Here is a 26,883-nt window from a genome sequence, read left to right on the forward strand (position 1 = left end):
CCTCAGGATAAACTAACTCACAACAGCAGGAAGGAGGAGGAGTGAGTTGGAGACGATACAATCGACAATAGACAATGGGTGCAGGAGGAGGCCATTCGAGCCAGCACCGCCATTCAATGTGATCATGGCTGATCATCCACAATCAGTACCCCGTTCCTGCACTCTCCCCGTACCCCCTAACTCCGCTATCCTTAAGAGCTCTATCGATACAATACGATACGATAGAACTTTATTTATCCCAGGAGGGAAATTAATCTGCCAACAGTTATAAAAACACAGAATGCATGAAATATGAAATTAAAGTGATGAGTGGAAAAGATTGGGGATGTGCTAAGATTGGGGAAGGGAGGGGGAGGGGAGTCAGTCTCAGTTAGGGTTGCCAACTGTCCCGTATTAGCCGGGACACCCCGTATTTTGGGCTAAATTGGTTTGTCCCGTACCTTGTCCCGTATTAGTAGGGTTGCCAACTTCCTCACTCCCAAAGAAGGGACAAAGGGTGACGTCACCGCCCCTACGTGACCTCACCCGGCCAGCGGCCACGTGTTCCCGCTCCACCAATGGCGGCCACCCGGGCAGGTGACGTCACCCTTTGTCCCGTATTTGGGAGCGAGGAAGTTGGCAACCCCAGTCTCAGTCCAGCCCACGACAGAAGGGGGAGGCGTTGTACAGTCTGATAGCCACAGGGAAGAAGGATCTCCTGTGGCATTCTGTGCTGCATGTTGGAGGAACCAGGGCCGGTGCCTGGCGGCAGGCATGGACTCATTGGCGAGAACTTCCTGTCCTTCCACAGGTCAGCTATAAACCTCTCGCTCTTGTGCCACAGAAACATAGGAAATAGCTGCAGGAGGAGGCCATTCGGCCCTTCGAGCCAGCACCGCCATTCAATATAATCATGGCTGATCATCCACAATCAGTACCCCGTTCCTGCTTTCTCCCCATATCCCTTGATTCCGTTAGCCCTAACAGCTAAATCTAACTCTCTCTTGAAAACGTGTAGTAGGAAGGAACTGCAGATGCTGGTTTATACCGAAGATAGACACAAAGTGTAACTCATCAGGTCATGAGTTCTTGGAGCAGAATTAGGCCATTCGGCCCATCAAGTCTACTCCGCCATTCAATCATGTCTGATCTGTCTCTCCCTCTCACCCCCATTCTCCTGCCTTCTCCCCACAACCCCTGACACCCGCACTAAACGAGAATCTGCCAATCTGCGCCTGAAAAATATCCGAAAATAGACACAAAGTGCTGGAGTAACTCAGCGGGACAGGCAGCATCTCTGGAGAGAAGGAATGGAGGACGTTTCGGGTCGAGACCCTTCTTCAGACCTTAAAAATATCCATTGACTTGGCCTCCACAGCCGTCTGTGGCAATGAATTCCACAGATTCACCACCCTCTGACTAAAGAAATACCTGCTCATGTCCATTCTAAAGGTACGTCCTTTTATTTTGAGCCTGTGCCCTCCATTCCTAGACTCTCCCACTAGTGGAAACATCCTCTCCACATCCACTCTATCCAAGCCTCTCGCTATTCGGTACGTTTCAATGAGGTCCCCCCTCATCCTTCTACACTCCAGTGAGTGCAGGCCCAGTGCCAACGAACGCTCATAGGTTAACCCTGGGATCATTCTCGTAAACCTCCTCTGGACCCTCTCCAGGGCCAGCACTTCCTTCCTCAGATATTGGGCCCAAAACTCGTCGGCTCGAGACACTTCTTCAGAAGAGGTCTGGAGAAGGGTTTCGACTCGAAACGTCACCTATCCATGTTCTCCACAGATGCTGCCTGACCTGCTGAGTTACTCCAGCACTCTGTGAAACGTCACCTATCCATGTTCTCCACAGATGTTGCCTGACCCGCTGAGTTACTCCAGCACTCTGTGAAACGTCACCTATCCATGTTCTCCACAGATGCCGCCTGACCCGCTGAGTTACTCCAGCACTCTGTGAAACGTCACCTATCCATGTTCTCCACAGATGCCGCCTGACCCGCTGAGTTACTCCAGCACTCTGTGAAACGTCACCTATCCATGTTCTCCACAGATGCCGCCTGACCCGCCGAGTTACTCCAGCGCTTTGCGTCTATCTTCGGTCTACGAAAAATGTTACTTGCGCTACCATGCAGCCGATCAACTTGCAGTTCTTGGCGCTGTTGGCGAGCGGGCACGTGCGACAAGGGGTTAAATACCGCCCAGCGCCCACGGCATTCGTGGGAGCCTGCAGGGCAGGTTAGGGAAGCACCCCAGCCCCACAGGCAAGGACGCCCCCTCCTGGTGATGGGTGGCTGTCCGGGGGGGGGGCTACCACAGACTGGAGGGGCCGAATGGTCCAGTAACAACAGGGTGCAGCGGGCAGGCTGGACGGTGGCGTGCAAGGTCAGCATGGAGCCCACCGTCTCAAGGCAAGGAGTGTGGAGAGGAAAGAATTCAATGCAAAGCTCCTCGGCTTGAAGATGCAACACGCCAAGCAATGTGTGGCAGTGCCACTCCTTGCTCAGGCCTCCGTGTTGCAGGTACCTGCAATGCTCTAACCTGCTGGAGTAACTCAGCGGGACAGGCAGCGTCTCTGGAGAGAAGGAATGGGTGACGTCTCGGGTCGAGACCCTTCCTTCAGACCACTGAATTGCTGCTGTTCTGCCCTGCGTGTGCCACACATGGCCACGCGCTCATCACTATCTACATCGACGCATCGTGGAGAGGGCATCAGCCTTCTGCTGTGGGCAGAGGTGCAGTGTACCAGCTGCCCTGGCGAAGTTAGTGTTTAGTTTAGAGATGTTGTTCGTCCTTCGGGTTGGAAGATGACCATGACTTCACTTTCAGTTGGAGGATTGGTGACTGTGGGTCCGGAAGTGACTGGTGAGGCCAATCCGGGCCCGGAATGCACGCCCACACGTAGGACACAAGTGGATGGGTGCTGAAGTGGAGGTAGCCCGGGCCTTGCACCCGGTGCGTTTCCTCTGGGCCTAGTTTAGAGATACAGCGCGGAAACAGGCCCTTCGGCCCACCGACCAGCGCCGACCAGCGATCCCCGCACACTAACACTATCCTACACACACTCGGGACATATTTACAATTTTAAACAAAGCCAATTAACCTACAGACCTGTACGTCTTTGGAGTGTGGGTAGAAGCCGGAGCACCCGGAGAAAACCCACGCAGGTCACGGGGAGAACGTACAAACTCCGTACAGACAGCACCCGTGGTCTCTGGCGCTGTGAGGCAGCAACTCTACCGCTGCGCCACCGTGCCGCCCTCTAATAATCTATGGCCCTCCATTCCCTGCATATCATATCATATCATATCATATATATACAGCCGGAAACAGGCCTTTTCGGCCCTCCAAGTCCGTGCCGCCCAGCGATCCCCGTACATTAACACTATCCTACACCCACTAGGGACAATTTTTACATTTTACCCAGCCAATTAACCTACATACATGTGCCTCTCCAGAAGTCCAGTGCTTGCCAGTCTATGAAACTGCTCCTCTTGCGCTCTGCCTCAACCCCGCCCCCCTCCCCCCGCCCCCTGCCCGCTTCGAGCACGGATAATTAGCGCAATGTGCTTGGGGGGGGGGGGGGGCTACAGAGAAGGCCGTCTGCCTGGAGTTTGGGGGAAACAAGGCTGGAACCATCAGCGGAGACCCTCACACTGCAGGCTGGAGTCGGCTACATGGGGGGTGTGGGCCGCACAGTGCGGGGAAACGCTGGCCCCACTGTACCGCGCAACACCAACGCTGGGTCAGCAGACTGCCTCCCCTGCTCGCGGGAAGTTCCACTCCTTATAACAGACGCGGAACAGAATGAGCAACGCTGGGTGGCCAGAGAGAAGCAGGAAGCCCACACGCTCAAATTAAGGTCTTGAACCCGAGCCATTTGACCTTCCCTTCGCTCCAGGCAAGCAGACACTTCAGGGGCTGAAGATTCACGTGGGCACTTGCCTCCCTTGCAAAGTCACCAGCCCCAACCCACTCCTGCTGGATGAGAGCTGAGGACACAAAGCTTCCTCCTAACTTGGTCACAGTTCTCAGTCTGACTCAAAGCAAAGAGCGACCCGACATGGGAGGAGGGGGAGGGGGAGGGGGAGGGGGAGGGGGAGGGGGAGGGGGAGGGGGAGGGGGAGGGGGAGGGGGAGGGGGAGGGGGAGGGGGAGGGGGAGGGGGAGGGGGAGGGGGAGGGGGAGGGGGAGGGGGAGGGGGAGGGGGAGGGGGAGGGGGAGGGGGAGGGGGAGGGGGAGGGGGAGGGGGAGGGGGAGGGGGAGGGGGAGGGGGCCGCCAAGAACAAAGACTCCATCGAACACTTTGTAACTTTGTTGGTGCCCTCTACGTGGCAACCCTTTGCATACCTTGTGTGTGGTACGCAAAACAAAGAATCTCACCACGACATGTCACGCCTGATAATAAAGTATCACCCACTCACTCATTCATTCATTCATTCATTCATTCACTCATTCATTCATTCATTCACTCACTCATTCATTCACTCATTCGTCAATGAATTAATTAATTAATCGATTAATTAATTCATTCATTAATTAATTCACTCATTCATTCACTCATCCATTCATCATTCACTCATTCACTCATTCACTCATTCACTCATTCACTCATTCATTCACTCACTCACTCATTCACTCATTCATTCATTCATTCAGCTACAGAGATGTCTGACGACACGTGGAATAAACAGGCCCACTCGCCAATGTAGGGAACAGCATGGGAATGGGGGCTGAGTGTGGATGGAGCGTGACTCTCAGCTGCCGCTGCCCCGGCAGTGTGTGGCAGGACACGGTGGCGGGGGCTTCACGCAGTGTGTCACGCACGCCCCTGGAGCGTGTGAAGGTGCAAAGACGTACAATAGTCACATTACATCGGGCGGCCATTATGATACAATAGTGCCATCTTTATCTACAATGCGCGGAGACCAGAGCTCACGGAAGGTTCCAGAGTCCCCGTGGACACGGCGTGTTCCCTCTCCAGGGACACGCGGGCACGGACGTAGGCCCGGGAGAGGGGCGGGCAGCCGACTCTGGTGTGATCATCGCCCACCCGCTGCCTGGACCCGCGAGCGGCCATCTTGGCCAGGCCTCAAGCTTCATCCTGTGTGGAACCCTTCCTGTCTCTGGCCTGGGGGATTCACGCCAACATCCTGCCCCTGAAATCAAAAGTACTCCTTCTACCGCCGAGCGCCCTCCAATCCACACCACCGGAAAGGCCTCGTGTGTGAATGAAAATTAATTATTTCGTTGAGTTTAGATCAGAGATACAGCGCAGAAACAGGCCCTTCGGCCCACCGAGTCCGTGCCGACCAGCGATCACATTAACACTAATCCCACACACACACTGGGGACAATTTACACATAACACCAAGCCAATTAACCTACACACCTGCACGCCTTTGGAGTGTGGGAGGAAAGCGAAGCTCTCGGAGAAAACCCACGCAGGTCACGGGGAGAACGTGCAAATGGAACGCGTAGTCGGGATGGAACCCGGGTCTCCGGCGCTGTGAGGCAGCAACTCTACCGCTGCTCCCGTTTCAAATGTAAAATCCCCTCTGGGCAGCACATAGTTGTAATAAGCGCATGATAGCATGGTTGGAGGCACGGTTTGTTGTTGGAAGGTCATTAAAGCATACAATACCAGTGGAGTCTAGAATCCATCCCACTGTGCCATCGCCTCCACACACCAGAACTCGGATATTCGGGACATCCTGAAAGAATTTCAGCCTGCAAGAGAGGGAAGTGAGGCACCGTTACCGAGACTCGAAACGTGGGGGCAGGCACCTCCTGCAGAAACCCCACCTCTTCCTCGGTGGAATTACTCGGGGAGACTCTCGTCTGGGATCTTCGTGGGACCTCAACCTCGGCCCGTGTGCTGGATCAGAGGGTGGCCCATCCCCCAGGTGCGGTCTAGACACATTAGGAGCCGCAGACGCTGGTTTAATACAAAAAAAGGGCCAAAGTGCTGGAGTAAGTGGGCCGGCACGGTGGCGCAGCGGTAGAGTTGCCGCCTCGCAGCGCCAGAGACCCGGCTTCCATCCCGACCACGGGCGCTGTCCGTACAGGGTTTGTACGTTCTCCCCGTGACCTGCGTGGGTTTTCTCCGGGAGCTCCGGTTTCCTCCCATTAATGGGATTAATGGCGTCACCATTAATGCCAAAGACGTTCAGGTTTGTAAGTTAATTGGCTTCGCTAAAACTTGTACAAATTGTACCTAGTGTGTGGGATTGTGTTAGTGTAGGGGTTGGGCGGGGGCGGTCGGCACGGACTCGGTGGGCCGAAGGGCCTGTTTCTGCGCTGTATCTCTCAAGTAAAGTGAACTAAAGTAAAAAACCCAGCGGGTCAGGCAGCATCCCTGGAGGATATGGATAGTCGATGTTTCAGGTCGAGACCCTTCTTCAGAATGATTCCGAAGAAGGGTACCGACATGAATCGTCACCTATCCATGTTCTCCACAGATGCTGCCTGACCCGCTGAGTTACTCCAGCACTCTGTGAAACGTCACCTATCCATGTTCTCCACAGATGCTGCCTGACCCGCTGAGTTACTCCAGCACTCTGTGAAACGTCGCCTATCCATGTTCCCCACAGATGCTGCCTGACCCGCTGAGTTACTCCAGCACTCTGTGAAACGTCACCTATCCATGTTCTTTAGATTTAGATTTAGAGATACAGCGCGGAAACAGGCCCTTCGGCCCACCGAGTCCGCGCCGCCCAGCGATCCCCGAACATTAACACTATCCTACACACACTAGGGACAATTTTTACATTTACCCAGTCAATTAACCTACATACCTGTACGTCTTTGGAGTGTGGGAGGAAACCGAAGATCTCAGAGAAAACCCACGCAGGTCACGGGGAGAACGTACAAACTCCATACAGACGGCGCCCGTAGTCAGGATCGAACCCGAGTCTCCGGCGCTGCATTTGCTGTAAGGCAGCAACTCTACCGCTGCACCACCGTTCTCCACAGATGCTGCCTGACCCGCTGAGTTACTCCAGCACTCTGTGAAACGTCACCTATCCATGTTCTCCACAGATGCTGCCTGACCCGCTGAGTTACTCCAGCACTGTGTGAAACGTCACCTATCCATGTTCTCCACAGATGCTGCCTGACCCGCTGAGTTACTCCAGCACTCTGTGAAACGTCACCTATCCATGTTCTCCACAGATGCTGCCTGACCCGCTGAGTTACTCCAGCACTCTGTGAAACGTCACCTATCCATGTTCTCCACAGATGCTGCCTGACCCGCTGAGTTACTCCAGCACTCTGTGAAACGTCACCTATCCATGTTCTCCACAGATGCTGCCTGACCCGCTGAGTTACTCCAGCACTGTGGGTTTTTTCCTGTGAGGTCTAACTCGATCGCATCCCGTGCGTGGTTTAGTTGGGGCCGGGCGGCCGCCATTGGTGGAGCTGGCTGGGTGAGGTCACGTGGGGCACGGGGCGGTGACGTCACCCTTTGACCCTTATTTGGGAGTGAGGAAGTTGGCAACCCTACTCATATGGGACAAGGGCGGTCCCATATGGGACAAACTAATTTAGCCCAAAATACGGGATGTCCCGGCTAATACGGGACAGTTGGCAACCCTACCCCTGAGGAGGGCAGTATCTGGGGATGGAGAGACGTTCTAAGGGCAAGCATTACCATTAATGCCAAGCGTACAAGTCACTTATCTTCAATGGTGTCTTACTGGAGACAGCAGGCTTGAGAAAGAGTGTTACATTGTCCTGGGGATAGGCTAACGTTGGACTGTGAAAGACTTGGACTGAGACACAGTTACTAACTGTGTCTTTTAGACTTACCAAGTGGGCTGTTGGACAGACCTCTTCAAGCAACTTGTTGACTTTATTTTCAGTTTTAGTTTAGTTTAGAGATACTGTGCGGAAATAGGCCCTTCGGCCCACCGAGTCTGTACTGACCAGCGATCCCTACACACTAACACAATCCTACACACACGAGGGGCAGTTTACATTTATACCACGACAATTAACCTACAAACCTGTACGTCTTTGGAGTGTGGGAGGAAACCGAAGATCCCGGAGAAAACCCACACGGTCACGGGGAGAACGTGCAAACTCCGCACAGACAGACAGTCGGGATGGAACCCGGGTCTCTGAGGCAGCAACTCTACCGCTGCGCCACCATGTTATGTTCATGTTGCAATTTTCAAAAGACAACTACCATTCAGAACCAGGGACCCAACAGGGAGCTCTGAAGCTTGGAAGTAGTTACCGAGAGAATGAAGTTGTCAGAATGAGTCTCAGTGGCTGCTGGAGGTGACTGGTGCAGCTTGCATGGCAGTGAAGGTAGATTCACTGCCAAAGTATTTATCACTGTGAGTCTTGTGTAGTTTCGAGAGGTTCTGTTGGGCGACCTGTGGAATTGTATATCGGCAGCCGAGTGTAAATAATGTGTACGTGAAGAGAAGGTAGACACAAAACACTGGAGTAACTCAGCGGGTCAGGCAGCATCTGTGGAGAACATGGATAGGTGACGTTTCACAGAGTGCTGGAGTAACTCAGCGGGTCAGGCAGCATCTCTGGAGAACATGGATAGGTGACGTTTCACAGAGTGCTGGAGTAACTCAGCGGGTCAGGCAGCATCACTGGAGAACATGGATAGGTGACGCTTCACAGAGTGCTGGAGTAACTCAGCGGGTCAGGCAGCATCTGTGGAGAACATGGATAGGTGACGTTTCGGGTCGAGACCCTTCCTCATCTTCTGTTTTGGAGGTTCTCAGAGTTCTCCAAATGACTGGATAAGATAAGAGGGTCCCGGCATGGAGGGACAGCCCCCGAGAGAACAAGAGAAAGAACAAGGGGGAGAACAAGGGTGGCCGCCGAAAACAGAGGGACCCAGCGGGGGGGAGGTGGGCGTGAAGGAAGAGGGACCATCAGGACTATATTGAACACTTAGTTGGCGCCCTTTACGTAGCGACTCTTTGCATACCTTGTGCACTGAATGCAAAACAAAGAATTTCACTGCACCAAGTCCATGTGACAACAGAGCATCAATCAATCAATCAGATCAGTTTAGTTTAGTTTCGAGATACATTGCGGAAACAGGCCCTTCAGCCCACCGAGTCCGCGCCGACCAGCGACACTAACACTATCCTACACACACTAGGGACACTTTTACATTGATACCGAGCCAATTAACCAGCAAACCAGCACGCCTTCGGAGTGTGGGAGGAAACGGAAGATCTCAGAGAAGAAACCCACGCAGGGGAGAGCGTGCAAACTCCGTACAGGCAGCACCCGTGGTCAGGATCGAGCCCTGGCGCTGTGAGATGGCAACTCTACCGCTGCGCCACCGTGCCGCCCAAAAGACAGGAAGCTGCTGCTATTCCTTTGACATGGCATGTTCCCATTCAGAGACGGCGACACTTGCTGGCTGCACCAGAGTCACGGGGCTTTGTGGCCACCCACTCCCATCTCTGGCGTCCTCCATTTTGAGGGCAAACGCAGGGGAAAGGAAACACTGCGCGGAGAGTCAACTTACCAGCTTCGGGAGTCGGGGAGGTGCGTTCGAGGAGCAGTTGATCAGCATTGTCACGGGGGATGCGTTGGGCCTTCGCGCTGGCTGCAAGCTTTCATTTGCATAATCGCAGCTGGGTCTGCCTTTGGAAAGGGCCGGAGGACTTTGCAGGGCCTTTGGGCAGTGCGTCAGAACCATTTTGCATCGAAGCTGCAAGCCTTGCGCTGCACGCCAGCGTGTGAGTTGCTGCTGTTTGCAGCTTGCGGAAGTGCCCCGCAAAAACCTTGCAGCAGCAGCGCAGTTGCAGCACCGCTGCCTGTCCTGCGGGCGCGGCCAGTTGAGCGCATTCAAACTCCCGAGACCCGCGTCGAAAGGAAAAGTGCGCATTGCAGATTGCACATTCGGACAACTCATCCATCACACACAGTGGTGGGGTTTACTGGCTTGGTCTTGCACTAAACATCACTCCCTTTATCCTGTGTCTGCACACCGTGAACGGCTCGATTGTAATCACGCACAGTCTTTCCGCCGACCGGAGAGCACGCAACAACAAAGCTTTTCACTGTACCTCGGTGCACGTGACAGTTAACTAAACTGAACTCAACTAAACAGTGGCTCTGACAGCACCGCTCAAAATTCACAATCTCTCCCGACAGAAAAATCGACCTGGACAGAGTGGATGTGGAGGATGTTCTCACCTAGTGGGAGTGTCTCGGACGAGAGTTAGCCTGATGAAGAGTCTCGATCTGAAACGTCACCTATTCCGTCGTTATATCCAGAGATGCTGCCTGGCCCACTGAGTTACTCCAGCATTGTGTGTGTGTGTGTAACCTACACTCAATACCCTGACTGGTGAAGGACAATGTACCGAAATCCTTCTTCACCGCCTTATCTACCCGATAACCGTTCGGCAGTCCACTTGCCCAGCCGATCAAGATCCTGCTGTAATCTTTGATAACCGTCTTCGCCATCTACAACACCGCCCACTTCAGTGCCATCTTGGCGTGTGTTCAGCTGTATATCTGGTTCTCTTGGGCAGGTGATTGGCAAAAACCCACCCTCTGAGAAATGCCCCAAATTCACCTAAATTCACGGCAGAGGGATCTCTCCAGAAGTGTCCAGAAGCAGATATAAAATGCGCCCAAAATCAGGAGAGGGTTAGATGTGTATAAAATCATGAGAGGAGTAGATCGGGTAGATGCACAGAGTCTCTTGCCCAGAGTAGGGAAATCGAGGACCAGAGGACATAGGTTCAAGGTGAAGGGGAAAAGATTGAATAGGAATCTGAAGGGTAACCTTTTCACACAGAGGGTGGTGGGTGTATGGAACGGGCTGCCGGAGGAGGTAGTTGAGGCTGGGACTATCGCAACGTTTAAGAAACAGTTAGACAGGTACATGGATAGGACAGGTTTGGAGGGATATGGTCCAAGCGCAGGCAGGTGGGACTAGTGTAGCTGGGACATGTTGGCCGGTGTGGGCAAGTTGGGCCGAAGGGCCTGTTTCCACGCTGTATCACTCTATATGTACCTGTCCCTTGCTCGTTTGAGTGCATTCCGCTGCATGCTATGGAACCGCCTCATGGCATGTCCTATTCGATTTATTCACAACATGCTGGAGTAACTCAGCAGGTCAGGCAGCATCTTGGGAGAGAAGGAATGGGTGACGTTTCGGGTCGAGACCCTTCTTCAGACTGATGACGTTTCGGGTCGAGACCTTTCTTCAGACTGATGACGTTTCGGGTCGAGACCCTTATGGCATGTCCTGTTCATTCATCATCCCACAAGGCTTCACGTTGTGAAGACCTGTCAAAGCCACGCCCCAGCACCGTAAAACCACAGGGGATTATCACCCTTCACGCCAAAATAAAACAAGACGTGTGCCGAAAACCTTGGCCGCCAGCTATGAACGCATTGCCGATTCCAAGAGAAAATCGTCAACGAACGTCCGAACGTCAGCCTTTCGCTGGAACTAGAAAGCATCCCCGTGCGGTGACTGATGTGCAATTAAATCTGACCAGCGCTTTGAAAATTAATCCAGCCTTACCCTGGTTTCGGTCCGTCCTTGGCGAGGTTGAAGACTTGTCTTGGGTTTAAGAGGTACTGGAACTTCCGTAGCACCCTGCAACAACACAATGATGGATTATTAGCGGCCTGTAATGACCTCAGCAATGGGCTTCAGTGACACTCGCGGCTGAACAGACCCCCACGGACACATCACGCCATGTTCCCGTTCGGTTCCCTGTCTACCCTGAAGCACTGAGCCCATGGCATGCCTGAGTTTGAGACAGGATGCCAACATGCCCCATCTACACCAGTCCAACCTGCCTGCGCTTGGTCCATATCCCTCCAAACCTGTCCTATCCATGGACCTGTCTAATTGCTTCTTAAATGTTGGGATAGTCCCAGCCTCAACTACCTCCTCTGGCAGCTCGTTCCATACACCCACCACCCTCTGTGTGAAAAAGCTACCCCTCAGATTCTTATAAAACTTTTCCCCCTTCACCTTAAACCTTTGCTCTCTGGTTCTCGATTCCCCTACTCTAGGCTCTGTGCAGCTGTCTACCCGATCTATTCCTCTCTTGATTTTGTACACCTCCATAAGATCACCCCTCATCCTCCTGCGCTCCAAGGAATAGAGTCCCAGCCTGCTCAACCTCTCCCTGTAGCTCAGGCCCTCGAGTCCTGGCAACATCCTCGTAAATCATCTCTGTGCCCTTTCCAGCTTGACAACATCTTTCCTACAACATGGTGCCCAGAACCGAACACAATATTCTAAATGCGGCCTCTGCCGGCGTCTTACAGAGCTGCAACATGACCTCTCAAAGTCTATGCTCAGGGCATTATGAGCAACGAGCCAGGCATGGACCCGGTGGGCCCAGATATCTCCTGCAATTTGAATGAAACTTGGGTAATACAGACCCCAGGACAAGGTGGGCCTAAAATTGTCACGCTCTCGTGTACCGTTCTGGCTGAATTTCCGGACCAACGGACACAAACAAACAAGATTAGAGTTTCAGTTATATACTAGACCAAGTGGACCCGTTGGGCCCAAACCTCTCCTGCATTGGTGCAGCACCCTCTCCTCCCCCCCTACCCCTCCCTCCTCCCCTCCCTTCCCCTCCCACCTTCCTCATCCCCCTCAAGCCCCCTTCCTCCCCCATCCCTCCCCCTCGTCCCTCCCCTTCCCCTCACCCCTCCCTCCTCCCTCCCTCCCACTCGCCCTCCCTCCCCCTCCCTCCCTCCTCCCCCTCCCTCCCTCATCTCCTCCCCTCTCCCCCTCCTTCCTCCCCCATCCCTCCCCTTCCTCCCTCCCCCTCCTCCCTCCCCTTCCCTTTACCCCTCCCTCCCCCTCGCCCTCCCCCCCTCCTCCCCTCCCCCTCCCCCTCTACTCTACCCCCTCCCCTTCCCCCTCCCCTCCCTTTCCCTCCCACCTTCCTCATCCCTCTCAACCCCCCTATCCTCCCTCCTCCCTCCCTCCCTCCTCCCCCTCCATCCCCTCCCCCCCCTCCCTCCTCTCCTCCCCTCTCCCCCTCCCTCCTCCCCCTCCCTCCCCCTCACTCCCCTCCCCCTCCTCCCTCCCCTTCCCCTCGCCCCTCCCTCCTCCCTCCCTCTCCCCCTCCCCCTCCCTCCCTAGGAGATAGATTTAAACTTTAAAATGTGAATAACTTAAAAAATATAACACCGATTTCAATGAAACGTCTTCCATTAGCACCAAAGGGACGACGGTGAGTAAGGTGGGCCTAAAATTGTCGCGCTATCATGTACCGCTTTGGATGTAGTTCAGGAACAAACAAACAAACTAACGAGAGTTTTAGTATATAGATATATAGATGTTAGACAATATACAGTCGGTGCAGGAGTAGGCCATTCGGCCCTTCGAGCCAGCACCGCCATTCAATGTGATCGTGGCTGATCATTCTCAATCAGTCCCTGTTCCTGCCTTCTCCCCATACCCCCTGACTCCGCTATCCTTAAGAGCTCTATCCAGCTCTCTCTTGAATGCATCCAGAGAATTGGCCTCCGCTGCCTTCTGAGGCAGAGAATTCCACAGATTTACAACTCTCTGACTGAAAAAGTTTTTCCTCATCTCCGTTCTAAATGGCCGACCCCTTATTCCTAAACTGTGGCCCCTGGTTCCGGACTCCCCCAACATTGGGAACATGTTTCCTGCCTCTAACGTGTCCAACCCCTTAATAATCTTATACGTTTCGATAAGATGCAACGTGACCTGGGTGTCATGGTACACCAGTCATTGAAAGCAAGCGTGCAGGTGCAGCAAGCAGTGAAGAAAGCGAATGGTATGTTAGCATTCATAGCAAGAGGATTTGAGTTTAGGAGCAGGGAGGTTCTGCTGCAGTTGTACAGGGCCTTGGTGAGACCACACCTGGAGTATTGTGTACAGTTTTGGTCTCCTAATCTGAGGAAAGACATTCTAACCTTAGAGGGAGTACAGAGAAGGTTCACCAGATTGATTCCTGGGATGGCAGGACTTTCATATGAAGAAAGACTGGATAGACTCGGCTTGTACTCGCTGGAATTTAGAAGACTGACGGGGGATCTTATAGAAACATACAAAATTCTTAAGGGGTTGGAGAGGCTAGATGCGGGAAGATTGTTCCCGATGTTGGGGAAGTCCAGAACCAGGGGTCACAGCCTAAGGATAAGGGGGAAGTCTTTTAGGACCGAGATGAGAAAACATTTCTTCACACAGAGAGTGGTGAATCTGTGGAATTCTCTGCCACAGAAGGTAGTTGAGGCCAGTTCATTGGCTATATTTAAGAGGGAGTTAGATGTGGCCCTTGTGGCTAAAGGGATCAGGGGGTATGGAGAGAAGGCAGGTACAGGTTACTGAGCTGGATGACCAGCCATGATCATATTGAATGGTGGTGCGTACAGGCTCGAAGGGCCGAATGGCCTACTCCTGCACCTAGTTTCTATGTTTTTATGTTTCTAAGACCCCCTCTCATCCTTCTAAATTCCAGTGTAGACAAGCCTAGCCGCTCCAGTCTTTCAACATATGTTCTCCCTTTCCCCCATCCCCTTCCCAGCACGAAAATCTACCAAACCACCCAAGACCACAGCTTGCCCGGGTGCTGGCATCAGGATGGCACAAACCATGCCCATGGGCGGCACCTTCAGGGCAAGGGTGGTCCGTGAGGTCCAGCCGTGAGCAGCCGATCTAAGCAGCCTTCTCCCCCATTCTATGGAGAAAGAAGCCGCGGTCCAAGGCAGCAACATGGGGACTTCTTACCTCTCGCCCTGTTTCCCTCCACTTTTTGGGTTGACAAACACCAGCAGCGGGTGAGTGTTGGGCACCGGGATTATCTGTCAGTGAACAGAAGAACGACAACAATCAGTTCCAAATGCAAGACGCTGCCATGTCCAGCCTCCACTCACATTCACTCAAGCACGCCAACCTTTCAGTTCCGACATCAATAACGACTTGCATTTATATTGGGCCCTAGTGAGGCCACACCTGGAGTACTGTGTGCAGTTTTGGTCTCCACATTTGAGGAAGGATATTCTTGCTGTTGAGGGCGTGCAGCGTAGGTTTACTAGGTTAATTCCCGGAATGGCGGGACTGTCATATGTTGAAAGACTGGAGCGACTAGGCTTGTATACACATGGAATTTAGAAGGATGAGAGGAGATCTTATCGAAACGTATAAGATTATTAAGGGATTGGACGGACACGTTAGAGGCAGGAAACATGTTCCCAATGTTGGGGGAGTCCAAAACCAGGGGCCACAGTTTAAGAATAAGGGGTAGGCCATTTAGAACGGAGATGAGGAAAAACTTTTTCAGTCAGAGAGTTGTGAATCTGTGGAATTCTCCGCCTCAGAAGGCAGTGGAGGCCAATTCTCTGAATGCATTCAAGAGAGAGCTAGATAGAGCTCTTAAGGATAGCGGAGTCAGGGGGTATGGGGAGAAGGCAGGAACGGGGTACTGATTGAGAATGATCAGCCATGATCACGGTGAATGGCGGTGCTGGCTCGAAGGGCCAAATGGCCTCCTCCTGCACATATTGTCTATTGTCTATTGTCTATTGTGTCTTGAACACAACAAAATGACCCAAGGTACTTTACAAGGACTTAATCAGAATGAATGGTTATACCGCGCCACATAGCCAAAAGGTGCCAGGCTCTCAAAGCCATGCAGGTTGGTGGGTTAAACGACTGCTATCACTTGTCCTGAGTGTGTGGGTGAGGCCGACTTGACGTGCATGTGGGAAGAATAGGAAGTTTAGTGAAGGAATGGGATTGGACTGTGGGCTGGCTTAGGTTTGATGGGTTAAATGGCCTCCTTCCACGCCATAAGCACAAATGGAAGCATTTTATCGGGATGCATCACAGCCTGGCTTGGGAACAGCTTCATCCAAGACTGCAAGAAATCGCAGAGAGTTGTGGACGCAGCCCAGACCATCACACAAACCAACCTCCCTTCCACCGACTCCATCTACACCTCACGCTGCCTCGGCAAGGCCAGCAGCCCAGACCATCACACAAACCAACCTCCCTTCCATCGACTCCATCTACACCTCACGCTGCCTCGGCAAGGCCAGCAGCCCAGACCATCACACAAACCAACCTCCCTTCCATCGACTCCATCTACACCTCACGCTGCCTCGGCAAGGCCAGCAGCATAATCAAGGACCAGTCTCACCCCGGCCACTCCCTCTTCTCCCCTCGCCCATCGGGCAAGAGGTACAGAAGTGTGAAAACGCACACCTCCAGATTCAGGGACAGTTTCTTCCCAGCTGTTATCAGGCAACTGAACCATCCCACCACAACCAGAGAGCAGTGCTGAAATACTATCTAACTCACTGGAGACTCTTGGACTATCCTTGATCGGACTTTGCTGGCTTTACCTTGCACTAAACGTTATTCCCTTATCAGGTATGTAGGTTAATTGGCTGGGTAAATGTAAAAATTGTCCCTAGTGTGTGTAGGATAGTGTTAATGTACGGGGATCGCTGGGCGGCACGGACTTGGTGGGCCGAAAAGGCCTGTTTCCGGCTATATGTGTATGGTATTGTATGGTATGTGTCAGTACACTGTGGACGGCTCGATTGTAAGCATGTGTTGTCTTTCCACTGACTGGATAACAGGCAACAAAAAGCTTTTCACTCTACCTCGGTACACGTGACAATAAACTGAACTGAGCTGCAACTAAACTGGAAGAACAAAATGAGGAAAAACATAAAGGTCCCTGTATGCCGGGGATATCAAGATGTGCAGAGGGTCGGGCTGTGTGGACCTCGATGGAACAGCTGAGGTACCTGGAGAATCTTCCCATCCGCGGTGGTGATCGGCATGTCCCCATCCAGCGACGAGGTCTCATCGTCTTTCTTCTTCAGGCTGTTCTGTCTGTCCTTTATAAACCAAAGGGAAAAGAAGTCTGACGTGAGCCCGGGCATCATTGCAAGCAAGAGGTTAATTCCCCCTCCTCCCCTCCCCACCGCGCCCCTAACTTTCCACACCACACCCAATCTATGAGGCATCTGATGAATTAACGTGCTCCCCCTAAGTCAGCACGGTGGCGCAGCGGTAGAGTTGCTACCTCACAGCGCCGGAGACCCGGGTTCCAACCAGATTACGGGCGCTGTCTGTACGGAGTTTGCACGTTCTCCCCGTGACCTGCGTGGGTTATCTCCGGGTGCTCCGGTTTCCTCCCACACTCCAGATACGTGCAGGTTTGTTAATGACTTGGATGAAGGGATTAAAAGTACCATTAGCAAATTTGCAGATGATACAAAGCTGGGTGGCAGTGTGAACTGTGAGGAAGATGCTATGAGGTTGCAGGGTGACTTGGACAGGTTGTGTGAGTGGACGGATGCATGGCAGATGCAGTTTAATGTGGATAAGTGTGATGTTATCCACTTTGGTGGTAAGAATAGGAAGGCAGAGTATTATCTGAATGGTGTCAAGTTAGGAAAAGGGGACGTACAACGAGATCTGTGTGTCCTAGTGCATCAGTCACTGAAAGGAAGCATGCAGGTACAGCAGGCAGTGAAGAAAGCCAATGGCATGTTGGCCTTCATAACAAGAGGAGTTGAGTATAGGAGAAAAGAGGTCCTTCTGCAGTTGTATAGGGCCCTAGTGAGACCGCACCTGGAGTACTGTGTGCATTTTTGGTCTCCAAATTTGAAGAAGGATATTCTTGCTATTGAGGGCGTGCAGCGTAGGTTTACTAGGTTAATTCCCGGAATGGCAGGACTGTCATATGTTGAAAGGCTGGAGCGACTAGGCTTGTATACACTGGAATTTAGAAGGATGAGAGGAGATCTTATCGAAACGTATAAGATTATTAAGGGGCTGGACACGTTAGAGGCAGGAAACATGTTCCCAATGTTGGGGGAGTCCAGAACAAGGGGCCACAGTTTACGAATAAGGGGTAGGCCATTTAGAACTGAGATGAGGAAAAACTTTTTCAGTCACAGAGTTGTGAATCTGTGGAATTCTCTGCCTCAGAAGGCAGCGGAGGCCAATTTTCTGAATGCATTCAAGAGAGAGCTAGATAGAGCTCTTAAGGATAGCGGAGTCAGGGGGTACGGGGAGAAGGCAGGAACGGGGTACTGATTGAGAGTGATCAGCCATGATCACATTGAATGGCGGTGCTGGCTCAAAGGGCCGAATGGCCTCCTCCTGCACCTATTGTCTATTGTTTGTAGGTTAATTGGCTTGGTGTCGGTGTAAATTGTCCCCAGTGTGTGTAGGATAGTGTTAGTGTGCGGGGATCGCTGGTCGGTGCAGACTCGGTGGGACGAAGGGCCTGTTTCCGTGCTGTACCTCTAAGCTAAACTAGGCGGGACTGAAGAAAGGCTGAAGACTTTGTTGATGAGAAGGCGAGTTGAGTTTGGTTTTGTTTCGGGACACAGCATGGCAGCAGGCTTTCGGCCCACCGAGACCGCGCCGACCAGCAAATCGCCCGTACACACTAGTTCTCTGTTAACCCACTTTCCCTACACACCAAGGGTTTACAGATTAACCTACAAAGCCCGCACGTCGTTGGGATGTGGGAGGAGACCGGAGCACCAGGAGGAAGCCCACGAGGTCGCGGGGAGAACGTGCAAACTCCACACACACACACACAGACCGCAACCCGAGGTCAGGATTGAACCCGGGTCTCTGGCGCTGTGAGGCGGCAACTCTACCAGCTGCGCCAGCGTGCAGCCGAGTCAGGGCGGAGGTGTGACCTGAGACCGCTATCGGTAACGCAGCTGGAGTGAGGGTCTGATAGAAAGCTGTACGAGGATGGATGGGGAGGTGCGGGAATCAATGACTGAATGATGGTTTAGAAACATAGAAAATAGGTGCAGGAGTAGGCCATTCGGCCCTTCGAGCCGGTACGCACCACCATTCAATATGATCATGGCTGATCATCCAACTCAGTAACCTGTACCTGCCTTCTCTCCATACCCCCTGATCCCTTTAGCCACAAGGGCCACATCTAACTCGCTCTTAAATATATAACCAATGAACTGGCCTCAACTACCTTCTGTGGCAGAGAATTCCACAGATTCACCACTCTCTGTGTGAAAAAAAACGTTCTCATCTCGGTCCTAAAAGACTTCCCCCTTATCCTTAAACTGTGACCCCCTTGTTCTGGACTTCCCCAACATCGGGAACAATCTTCCTGCATCTAGCCTGTCCAACCCCTTAAGAATTTTGTACGTTTCTATAAGATCCCCCCTCAGTCTTCTAAATTCCAGCGAGTACAAGCAGAGTCTATCCAGTCTTTCTTCATATGAAAGTCCTGCCATCCCAGGATTGTCACATGTAGAGTGAAACGCTTTGCTTTGCTCACGACCCGGGTAAGATCATGCAGCACATCTCACCGGGGCAGTACACAAGAGCCGCCACATGTTGGCGCTGACAAAGTTACACAAACCTGCACCGAACAGTCCCATCTACTGAAGGTAGACACAAAATGCTGGAGTAACTCAGCGGGTCAGGCAGTATCCCTGGAGAGAAGGAATGGGTGATGTTTCGGGTCGAGACCCTTCTTCAGGCTGATGTCAGGGGAGAGGGAGATACACGCATAGGGAAGTGTCCATTCCTTTGGACCTGTTTTCACATCTGACACTTACTCATCTATGTATCTCCCCCTCCCCTGACATCAGTCTGACGAAGGGTCTCGACCCGAAACGTCACCCATTCCCTCTCTCCAGGGATGCTGCCTGACCCGCTGAGTTACTCCAGCATTTTGTGTCGATTTAAACCAGCATCTGCAGTTTAGTTTGGAGATGCAGCGCGGAAACAGGCCCTTCGGCCCACCGGGTCCGCGCCGCCCAGCGATCCCCGCGCACTAACACCATCCTACACACACCGGGGACAATTTTTACATTTGCCCAGCCAATTAACCTACAAACCTGCACGTCTTTGGAGCGTGGGAGGAAACCGAAGATCTCGGAGAAAACCCACGCGGGTCACGGGGAGAACGTACAAACTCCGTACAGGCGGCGCCCGTGGTCGGGGTGGAACCCGGGTCTCCGGCGCCGCATTCTCTGTAAGGCGGCAACTCCACCGCTGCGCCACCGTGACCGCCCTTTCCGACACAGTGCTATCTGCTGTCTGTGAGGCAGCAGCCCCTCCCCCCGCCTCCCCCCCCAACGCGGGGTCCCTCTTCGTTGTCGGCGGCCCCCCCTCCTCCCCCTCCTCCCCCCGCCCCGGGTCCCCATCGCTCCGGCGTTCAGGCTGCCAGTGGCAGTTTTCCCCACACTGCACATAGCACATAGTTCCGTGTCTGACGAAGCCCTTCGTATCCCGGGATCGTCTCCGGCGACAGCGGCGACAACGGTCATCCACGGAAAGCCAAATGGCGCGAAGGTGCGGAGATGGACATTTACCAGAACCACGGGGTAGATGGCAGAGGGCGGCAGCACGTGGTCCCTCATCCGCCCACAGTCGCACTCCTCCATCTCCTGGGGCATGCATTCATTGTGGAGCTGTTGGCACAAGAGGGTAGGCCATTTAGAACGGAGATGAGGAAAAACGTTTTCAGTCAGAGAGTTGTGAATCTGTGGAATTCTCTGCCTCAGAGGGCAGTGGAGGCCAATTCTCTGAATGCATTCAAGAGAGAGCTGGATAGAGCTCTTAAGGATAGCGGAGTCAGGGGGTACGGGGAGAAGGCAGGAACGGGGTACTGATTGAGAATGATCAGCCATGATCACATTGAATGGCGGTGCGTACAGGCTCGAAGGGCCGAATGGCCTCCTCCTGCACCTATTGTCTATTGTCTATAAGACAAACTCAGCTGCCTGACAAAGCTGACAAACTCAAGTAATTCAGCACCCTGCAGTCAGGCACACAGTGCTGGAGTAACTCAGCGGGTCAGGCAGCATCTGTGGAGAACATGGATAGGTGACGTTTCACAGAGTGCTGGAGTAACACAGCGGGACAGGCAGCATCTGTGGAGAAAAGGAATAGGTGACCTTTCGGGCCGGGACCTTTCATCGTCTGATGAAGGGTCTCGACCTGAAACGTCACCTATTCATTTTCTCCACAGATGCTGCCTGACCCGCTGGGTTACTCCAGCACTTTGTGTCTACCTTCGGTGTAAACCAGCATCTGCAGTTCCTTCCTGCACATAATCACCAACATTAATTAGCACCATGACTGTAATGAGAAATGCTGATTGTGTTACACCAGTGGCTGTTTTGTGTTACACCTCTCCCTCAGAGCTGCTGATGTTGCTAACTGTGTGTTGAATGATGAATGAGAGCATGGCCAGGGACTCACAGTGTTATGGCACCAGGCACAGTGGACACCGGTCAGCCGTTGGAAACTCTTGATGGTCTTTTGGCAACCCTCGCATGTAATGTTGCAGTTCCCTTCGACCCACATGTGCTTCATGACCTGAACCAAAACATAATGCAAAACACTTGAATATAATGCAATCATTGTTCATGGTAACTCCTCCCCATCCCACTCCCACACTGACCTACCTCTCTGTCCTGGGCCTCTTCCACTGTCAGAGTGAGGCCCAGCACAAAGTGGAGGAACAGCACCTCATATTTCGTTTAGGTAGTTTACACCCCAGCGGTATGAACATTGACTTCTCCAACTTCAGATAGTTCCAATGTCCCTCTCTTTCCCCTCCCCCTTCCCAGTTCTCCCACTGTCTTCTTGTCTCCGTCTACATCCTATCTTTGTCCCGCCCCCCCCTCCCCTGACATCAGTCTGAAGAAGGGTCTCGACCTGAAACGTCACCCATTCCGTCTCTCCAGGGATGCTGCCTGACCCGCTGAGTTACTCCAGCACTCTGTGTCCACCTTCATGGTGTGATATGGTGCTTCATTTGTTGCATGTACAGTAAAATTTGTTGTTACAGTAAAATACATTTTTTGTCTACAGTTCAGCACAAGTACATCATTGAAAGTGGCATCACAGGCCATCATAGGGTGGTGAAAAATGCTTTGGCCTTCATCAGTCAGAGCTTTGAGTGTAGAAGTTGGGAGGTCACGTTGCAGTAGCATAAGACGTTGGTGAGACCGCATTTAGAGGATTGTGTTCAGTTCTGGGCGCCATGTTAGCGGAAAGATGTTGTCAAGCTGGAAAGGGTGCAGGGAGGATTTACGAGGATGTTGCCAGGACTCGTGGGCCTGAGCTCCAGGGAGAGGTGGAGCAGGCTAGGATTCCATAACTTGGAGCACAGGAGGATGAGGGGTGATCTTATAGAGGTGTGCAAAATCGTGAGAGGAATAGATCGGGTAGGCGTTTTTTTTACCCAGAGTAGGGGAATCGAGAACCAGAGGACCATAGGTTTAAGGTGAGGGAGGAAAGGTTTAATAGGAACCTGAGGGGCAACTTATTCACACAGAGGGTGGCACGGTAGCGCAGCGGTAGAGTTGCTGCTTTACAGCGAATGCAGCGCCGGAGACTCAGGTTCGATCCTGACTACGGGTGCTGCACTGTAAGGAGTTTGTACGTTCTCCCCGTGACCTGCGTGGGTTTTCTCCGAGATCTTCGGTTTCCTCCCACACTCCAAAGACGTACAGGTATGTAGGTTAATTGGCTGGGTAAATGTAAAAATTGTCCCTAGTGGGTGTAGGATAGTGTTAATGTACGGGGATCGCTGGGCGGCACGGACTTGGTGGGCCGAAAAGGCCTGTTTCCGGCTGTATTGATATGATATGATATATGATGATAGAGGGCGGCGGGTGTATGGAACGAGCTGCCAGAGGAGGTAGTTGAGGCTGGGACTATCACAACGTTTAAGAAGCAGTTAGACAGGTATGAATGAGAATGAGTAAGTTTATTGGCCAAGTATGTGCAGATACAAGGAATGTGCCTTGGTGCTCCGCTCACAAATGCCAACACAAACATACAGTTAACAATTAAGAATAAAGTATAAACACATCAAAACAATAAGGATGCACCATTACGGTCTAAACATGTGGGTGGAAATAAACCAGAGCAAAAGATAAACTACAGACTTTGGTTATTGAGTAGAACTACCACTCGTGGAAAAAAGCTGTTTTTATGTCCGGCTGTGGCTGCTTTTGACAGTCCGGAGTCGCCTTCCAGAGGGAAGTGCTTCGACGAGTTTGTGGCCAGGGTGAGAGGGGTCAGAGATGATCTTGCCCGCTCGCTTCCTGGCCCTTGCAGTGTACAGGATAAGACAGGTTTGGAGGGATATGGGCCAAATGCAGGTAGGTGGGACTAGTGTAGATGGGACATGTTGGCCGGTGTGGGCAGGTTGGGCTGAAGATTAACTACCCTCTGACTAAAGAGGTTCCTCTTTCATGAGAGATTGAAAGGCGTCGGTTGAGTTTAGTTCAGGTTAGAGATACAGTGTGGAAACAGGCCCTTCGGCCCATCGAGACCGCGCCGACCAGCGATCCCCGCACACTAACACCATCCTACACACACTAGGGACTGTTGTGATATTGCAGGGACTACTTTGTTGTATCACAAGGACTACTTTGTTTGCCTGTGTAGTAATGTCTATATAAGAGAATGAGGTGATTAGGTGGCCACTCTGGTTCCAGGTAGCCACGGAATAAACAGCCTGGATTTAAGTTCCAGCATAATAACCTTTTAAACATGTGTACTTGTCCAGGGTCATAACAAAGGTACAACAGATACCGGACCACGAAGTACAACAGGGACAATTTACAATTTTTACCAAAACCAATTAACCTACCAACCTGCACATGTTGGGAATTGTGCGAGGAAACGGTAGCGCAGCGGTAGAGTTGCTGCTTTACAGCGAATGCAGCGCCGGAGACTCAGGTTCGATCCTGACTACGGGTGCTGCACTGTAAGGAGTTTGTACGTTCTCCCCGTGACCTGCGTGGGTTTTCTCTGAGATCTTCGGTTTCCTCCCACACTCCAAAGACGTACAGGTATGTAGGTTAATTGGCTGGGTAAATGTAAAAATTGTCCCTAGTGGGTGTCGGATAGTGTTAATGTACGGGGATCACTGGGCGGCACGGACTTGGAGGGCCGAAAAGGCCTGTTTCCGGCTGTATATATATGATATGATATGATATGATATGAAACCGGAGCACCCGGAGAAAACCCACGCGGGTCACGGGGAGAACGTACAAACTCCGCACAGACAGCGCCCGTAGTCGGGATGGAACCCGGGTCTCTGGCGCTGTGAGGCAGCAGCTCTACCCGCTGCGCCACCGTGTCAGCCTACAGGTTGAATTGGAACAGACCGCCGGTGCCGGGCGGCAGATTGGAAGGAGGGAGGGAGTGTAATGAAATAGGGACAGAGAGATGAAAGGCAAAACCTTACGTTCGTGCCCTTTATGGATTTTGAGTAGGTTCGGATGCAGGATGATGGCGCTTTGGAAGCGCACCTCTCATGCACAGTGTATTTACAAACTGCAAAGAAAGAGCAAAACATTTAGTATAAGAAAATAACTGCAGATGCTGGTACAAATCATCATCATCATCATATATACACAGCCGGAAACAGGGCTTTTCGGCCCTCCAAGTCCGTGCCGCCCAGTGATCCCCGCACATTAACACTATCCTACACCCACTAGGGACAATTTTTACATTTACCCAGCCAATTAACCTACATACCTGTACGTCTTTGGAGTGTGGGAGGAAACCGAAGATCTCGGAGAAAACCCAAGGTATTTATTCACACAATGCTGGAGTAACTCAGCGGGACAGGCAGCATCTCGGGAGAGAAGGAATGGGTGACGTTTCGGGTCGAGACCCTTCTTCAGACTGATGTCAGGGGGGGGCGGGACAAAGGAAGGATATAGGTGGAGACAGGAAGACAGTGGGAGAACTGGGAAGGGGGAGGGGAAGAGAGGGACAGAGGAGCTATCTGAAGTTGGGGAAGTCGATGTTCATACCGCTGGGCTGCAAACTGCCCAGGCGAAATATGAGGTGCAAAACATTTAGTTCCCTCAGACCCTGATCTCAAATCACTGATCCAACTTCACCATTAGTACCAGCACATCATAGAAGTGGGACTCCCAATGTAATCTTGGACCTCCCCTCCCATCCCACTGAGAGTCTCGTACACAATTAACACAGCTCTAACCCCTCCCCACTCCCTCAATTGCCTCTGACCCACAATCATCTCTGGCCATCACACATAGAAACATAAGAAAACAGGTGCAGGAGGCGGCCATTCGGCCCTTCGAACCAGCACCGCCATTCAATGTGATCATGGCTGATCATTCTCAATCAGTACCCCGTTCCTGCTTTTTCCCCGTATCCCTTGATTCCGTTAGCCCTAAGAGCTAAATCTAACCCTCTCCTGAAAACATCCAGTGAATCGGCCTCCACTGCCTTCTGTGGCAGAGGATTCCACAGATTCACAACTCTCTGGGTGAAAAAATGTTTCCTCATCTCAGTCCTAAATGGCCGACCCCTTATTCTTAAACTGTGACCCCTGGTTCTGGACTACCCCAACATGGGGAACATTTTTCCTGCATCTAGCCTGTCCAATCCTTTAAGAATTGTATATGTTTCTATAAGATCCCCTCTCATCCTTCTAAATTCCAGTGAATACAAGCCCAGTCGACCCATTCATTTATCATATGTCAGTCCCGCCATCCTGGGAATTAACCTTGTGAACCTACGCTGCACTCCCTCAGTAGCAATAATGTCCTTCCTCAGATTTGGAGACCGAAATTGCACACAATACTCCAGGTGTGGTCTCACCAGAGCCCTGTACAACTGCAGTAGGACCTCCTTGCTCCTAAACTCAAATCCTCTCGCAATGAAGGCCAACATGCTATTGGCTTTCTTCACTGCCTGCTGTACATGCATACTTACTTTCAGTGACTGATGTACAAGGACACCCAGGTCTCATTGCAACTCCCCTTTTCCTAATCTGACACCATTCAGATAATAATCTGCCTTCCTGTTCTTGGCACCAAAGTGGATAACCTCACATTTATCCACATTATACTGCATCTGCCCCTCACCCAACCTATCCAAGTCACCCTGCAACCTCATAGCACGTCCTCTAGGCACCCACAACAACCATAGCTGGTCTCAACCTTGATCCCACTGATAGTCTTTGGACATTAGACTTGAAGGATTGTCACAGGACAGCGGTAGAGTTGCTGCCTCACAGCGCCAGAGACCCGGGTTCGATCCTGACTACGGGTGCTGTCTGTACGGAGTTTGCATCTTCTCCCTGTATGACCTGCGTGGGTTTTCTCCGGGTGCTCCGGTTTCCTCCCACACTCCAACGACGTGCAGGTTTGTGGGTTAATTGGCTTCGGTAAAATTGGAATTTGTGTGGGATGGCGTGAGCGCGCGGGGATCGCTGGTCGGCGCGGACTCGGTGGGTCGAAGGGCCTGTTTCCGCGCTGTATCTCGAACGTCTACAGACCAGGGAGAGGGAAGAGAGGGGCAAAGTTGTAGGGAAGGGAAGAGAGGCGGTGAGGGAGGGAATCGCTGATCTCAGCACTTACACGTGCAACATAATCCCTGTTTTCTGATTCCCAGGAGGATGTTTTGGCACATGTTGCAGAACACTGGGCGGCTGAAGTGTTTCAGTCGCCAAATATGTTGCCCGTCATCCTTCAAACTCTGCAGAGAGAGGGAGAAAGAATGATCCGAATGTGAGAATGTGTGTGTGTGTGTGTGTGTGTGTGTGTGTGTGTGTGTGTGTGTGTGTGTGTGTGTGTGTGTGTGTGTGTGTGTGTGTGTGAAGTGCCTGCTGTGTGCTTGTGCGTGCTTGTGCAGGCACGCATGTGCACACGTGAGCAATGCCTGCACTGCGTGAGTGTGCACGTGCGTGCCTGCACAAGCATTTACAAGTGCATGTGTGTATGCATGTTGACTCTGTGAATCTATGTGCATGTTTGTGAATGCACGTGTGTTTGTGTGTGTCTGTGTATACACACGTATGTTCCTCCATGTGTCTGTGTTAGCACATTTGTGCCTGTGTGTGTGCTGGTGTGTGTTTCTGAGGATGTGTATTAACGTG

The 26,883-nt window shown here is 52.2% G+C and overlaps 1 protein-coding gene across 1 annotated transcript in view; it reads right to left on the reverse strand.

Moving 5' to 3' along the window:
* Positions 1–26,883, reverse strand: part of LOC144611940 (diacylglycerol kinase beta-like) — a 49,599-nt gene that overhangs the window by 16,623 nt on the left and 6,093 nt on the right. The window contains exons 5-12 of the mRNA XM_078431288.1: positions 26,366–26,483; positions 24,214–24,302; positions 21,207–21,323; positions 20,315–20,413; positions 16,745–16,837; positions 14,718–14,791; positions 11,511–11,585; positions 5,628–5,713 (exon numbers count right to left, since the gene is read on the reverse strand). Coding sequence (XP_078287414.1) covers positions 5,628–5,713; positions 11,511–11,585; positions 14,718–14,791; positions 16,745–16,837; positions 20,315–20,413; positions 21,207–21,323; positions 24,214–24,302; positions 26,366–26,483 — 751 coding nt within the window. The remainder of the gene's footprint in view (positions 1–5,627; positions 5,714–11,510; positions 11,586–14,717; positions 14,792–16,744; positions 16,838–20,314; positions 20,414–21,206; positions 21,324–24,213; positions 24,303–26,365; positions 26,484–26,883) is intronic.

The sequence above is a fragment of the Rhinoraja longicauda genome, chromosome 42, assembly GCF_053455715.1.
Source record: "Rhinoraja longicauda isolate Sanriku21f chromosome 42, sRhiLon1.1, whole genome shotgun sequence".
Classification (NCBI taxonomy): Eukaryota; Metazoa; Chordata; class Chondrichthyes; order Rajiformes; family Arhynchobatidae; genus Rhinoraja; species Rhinoraja longicauda.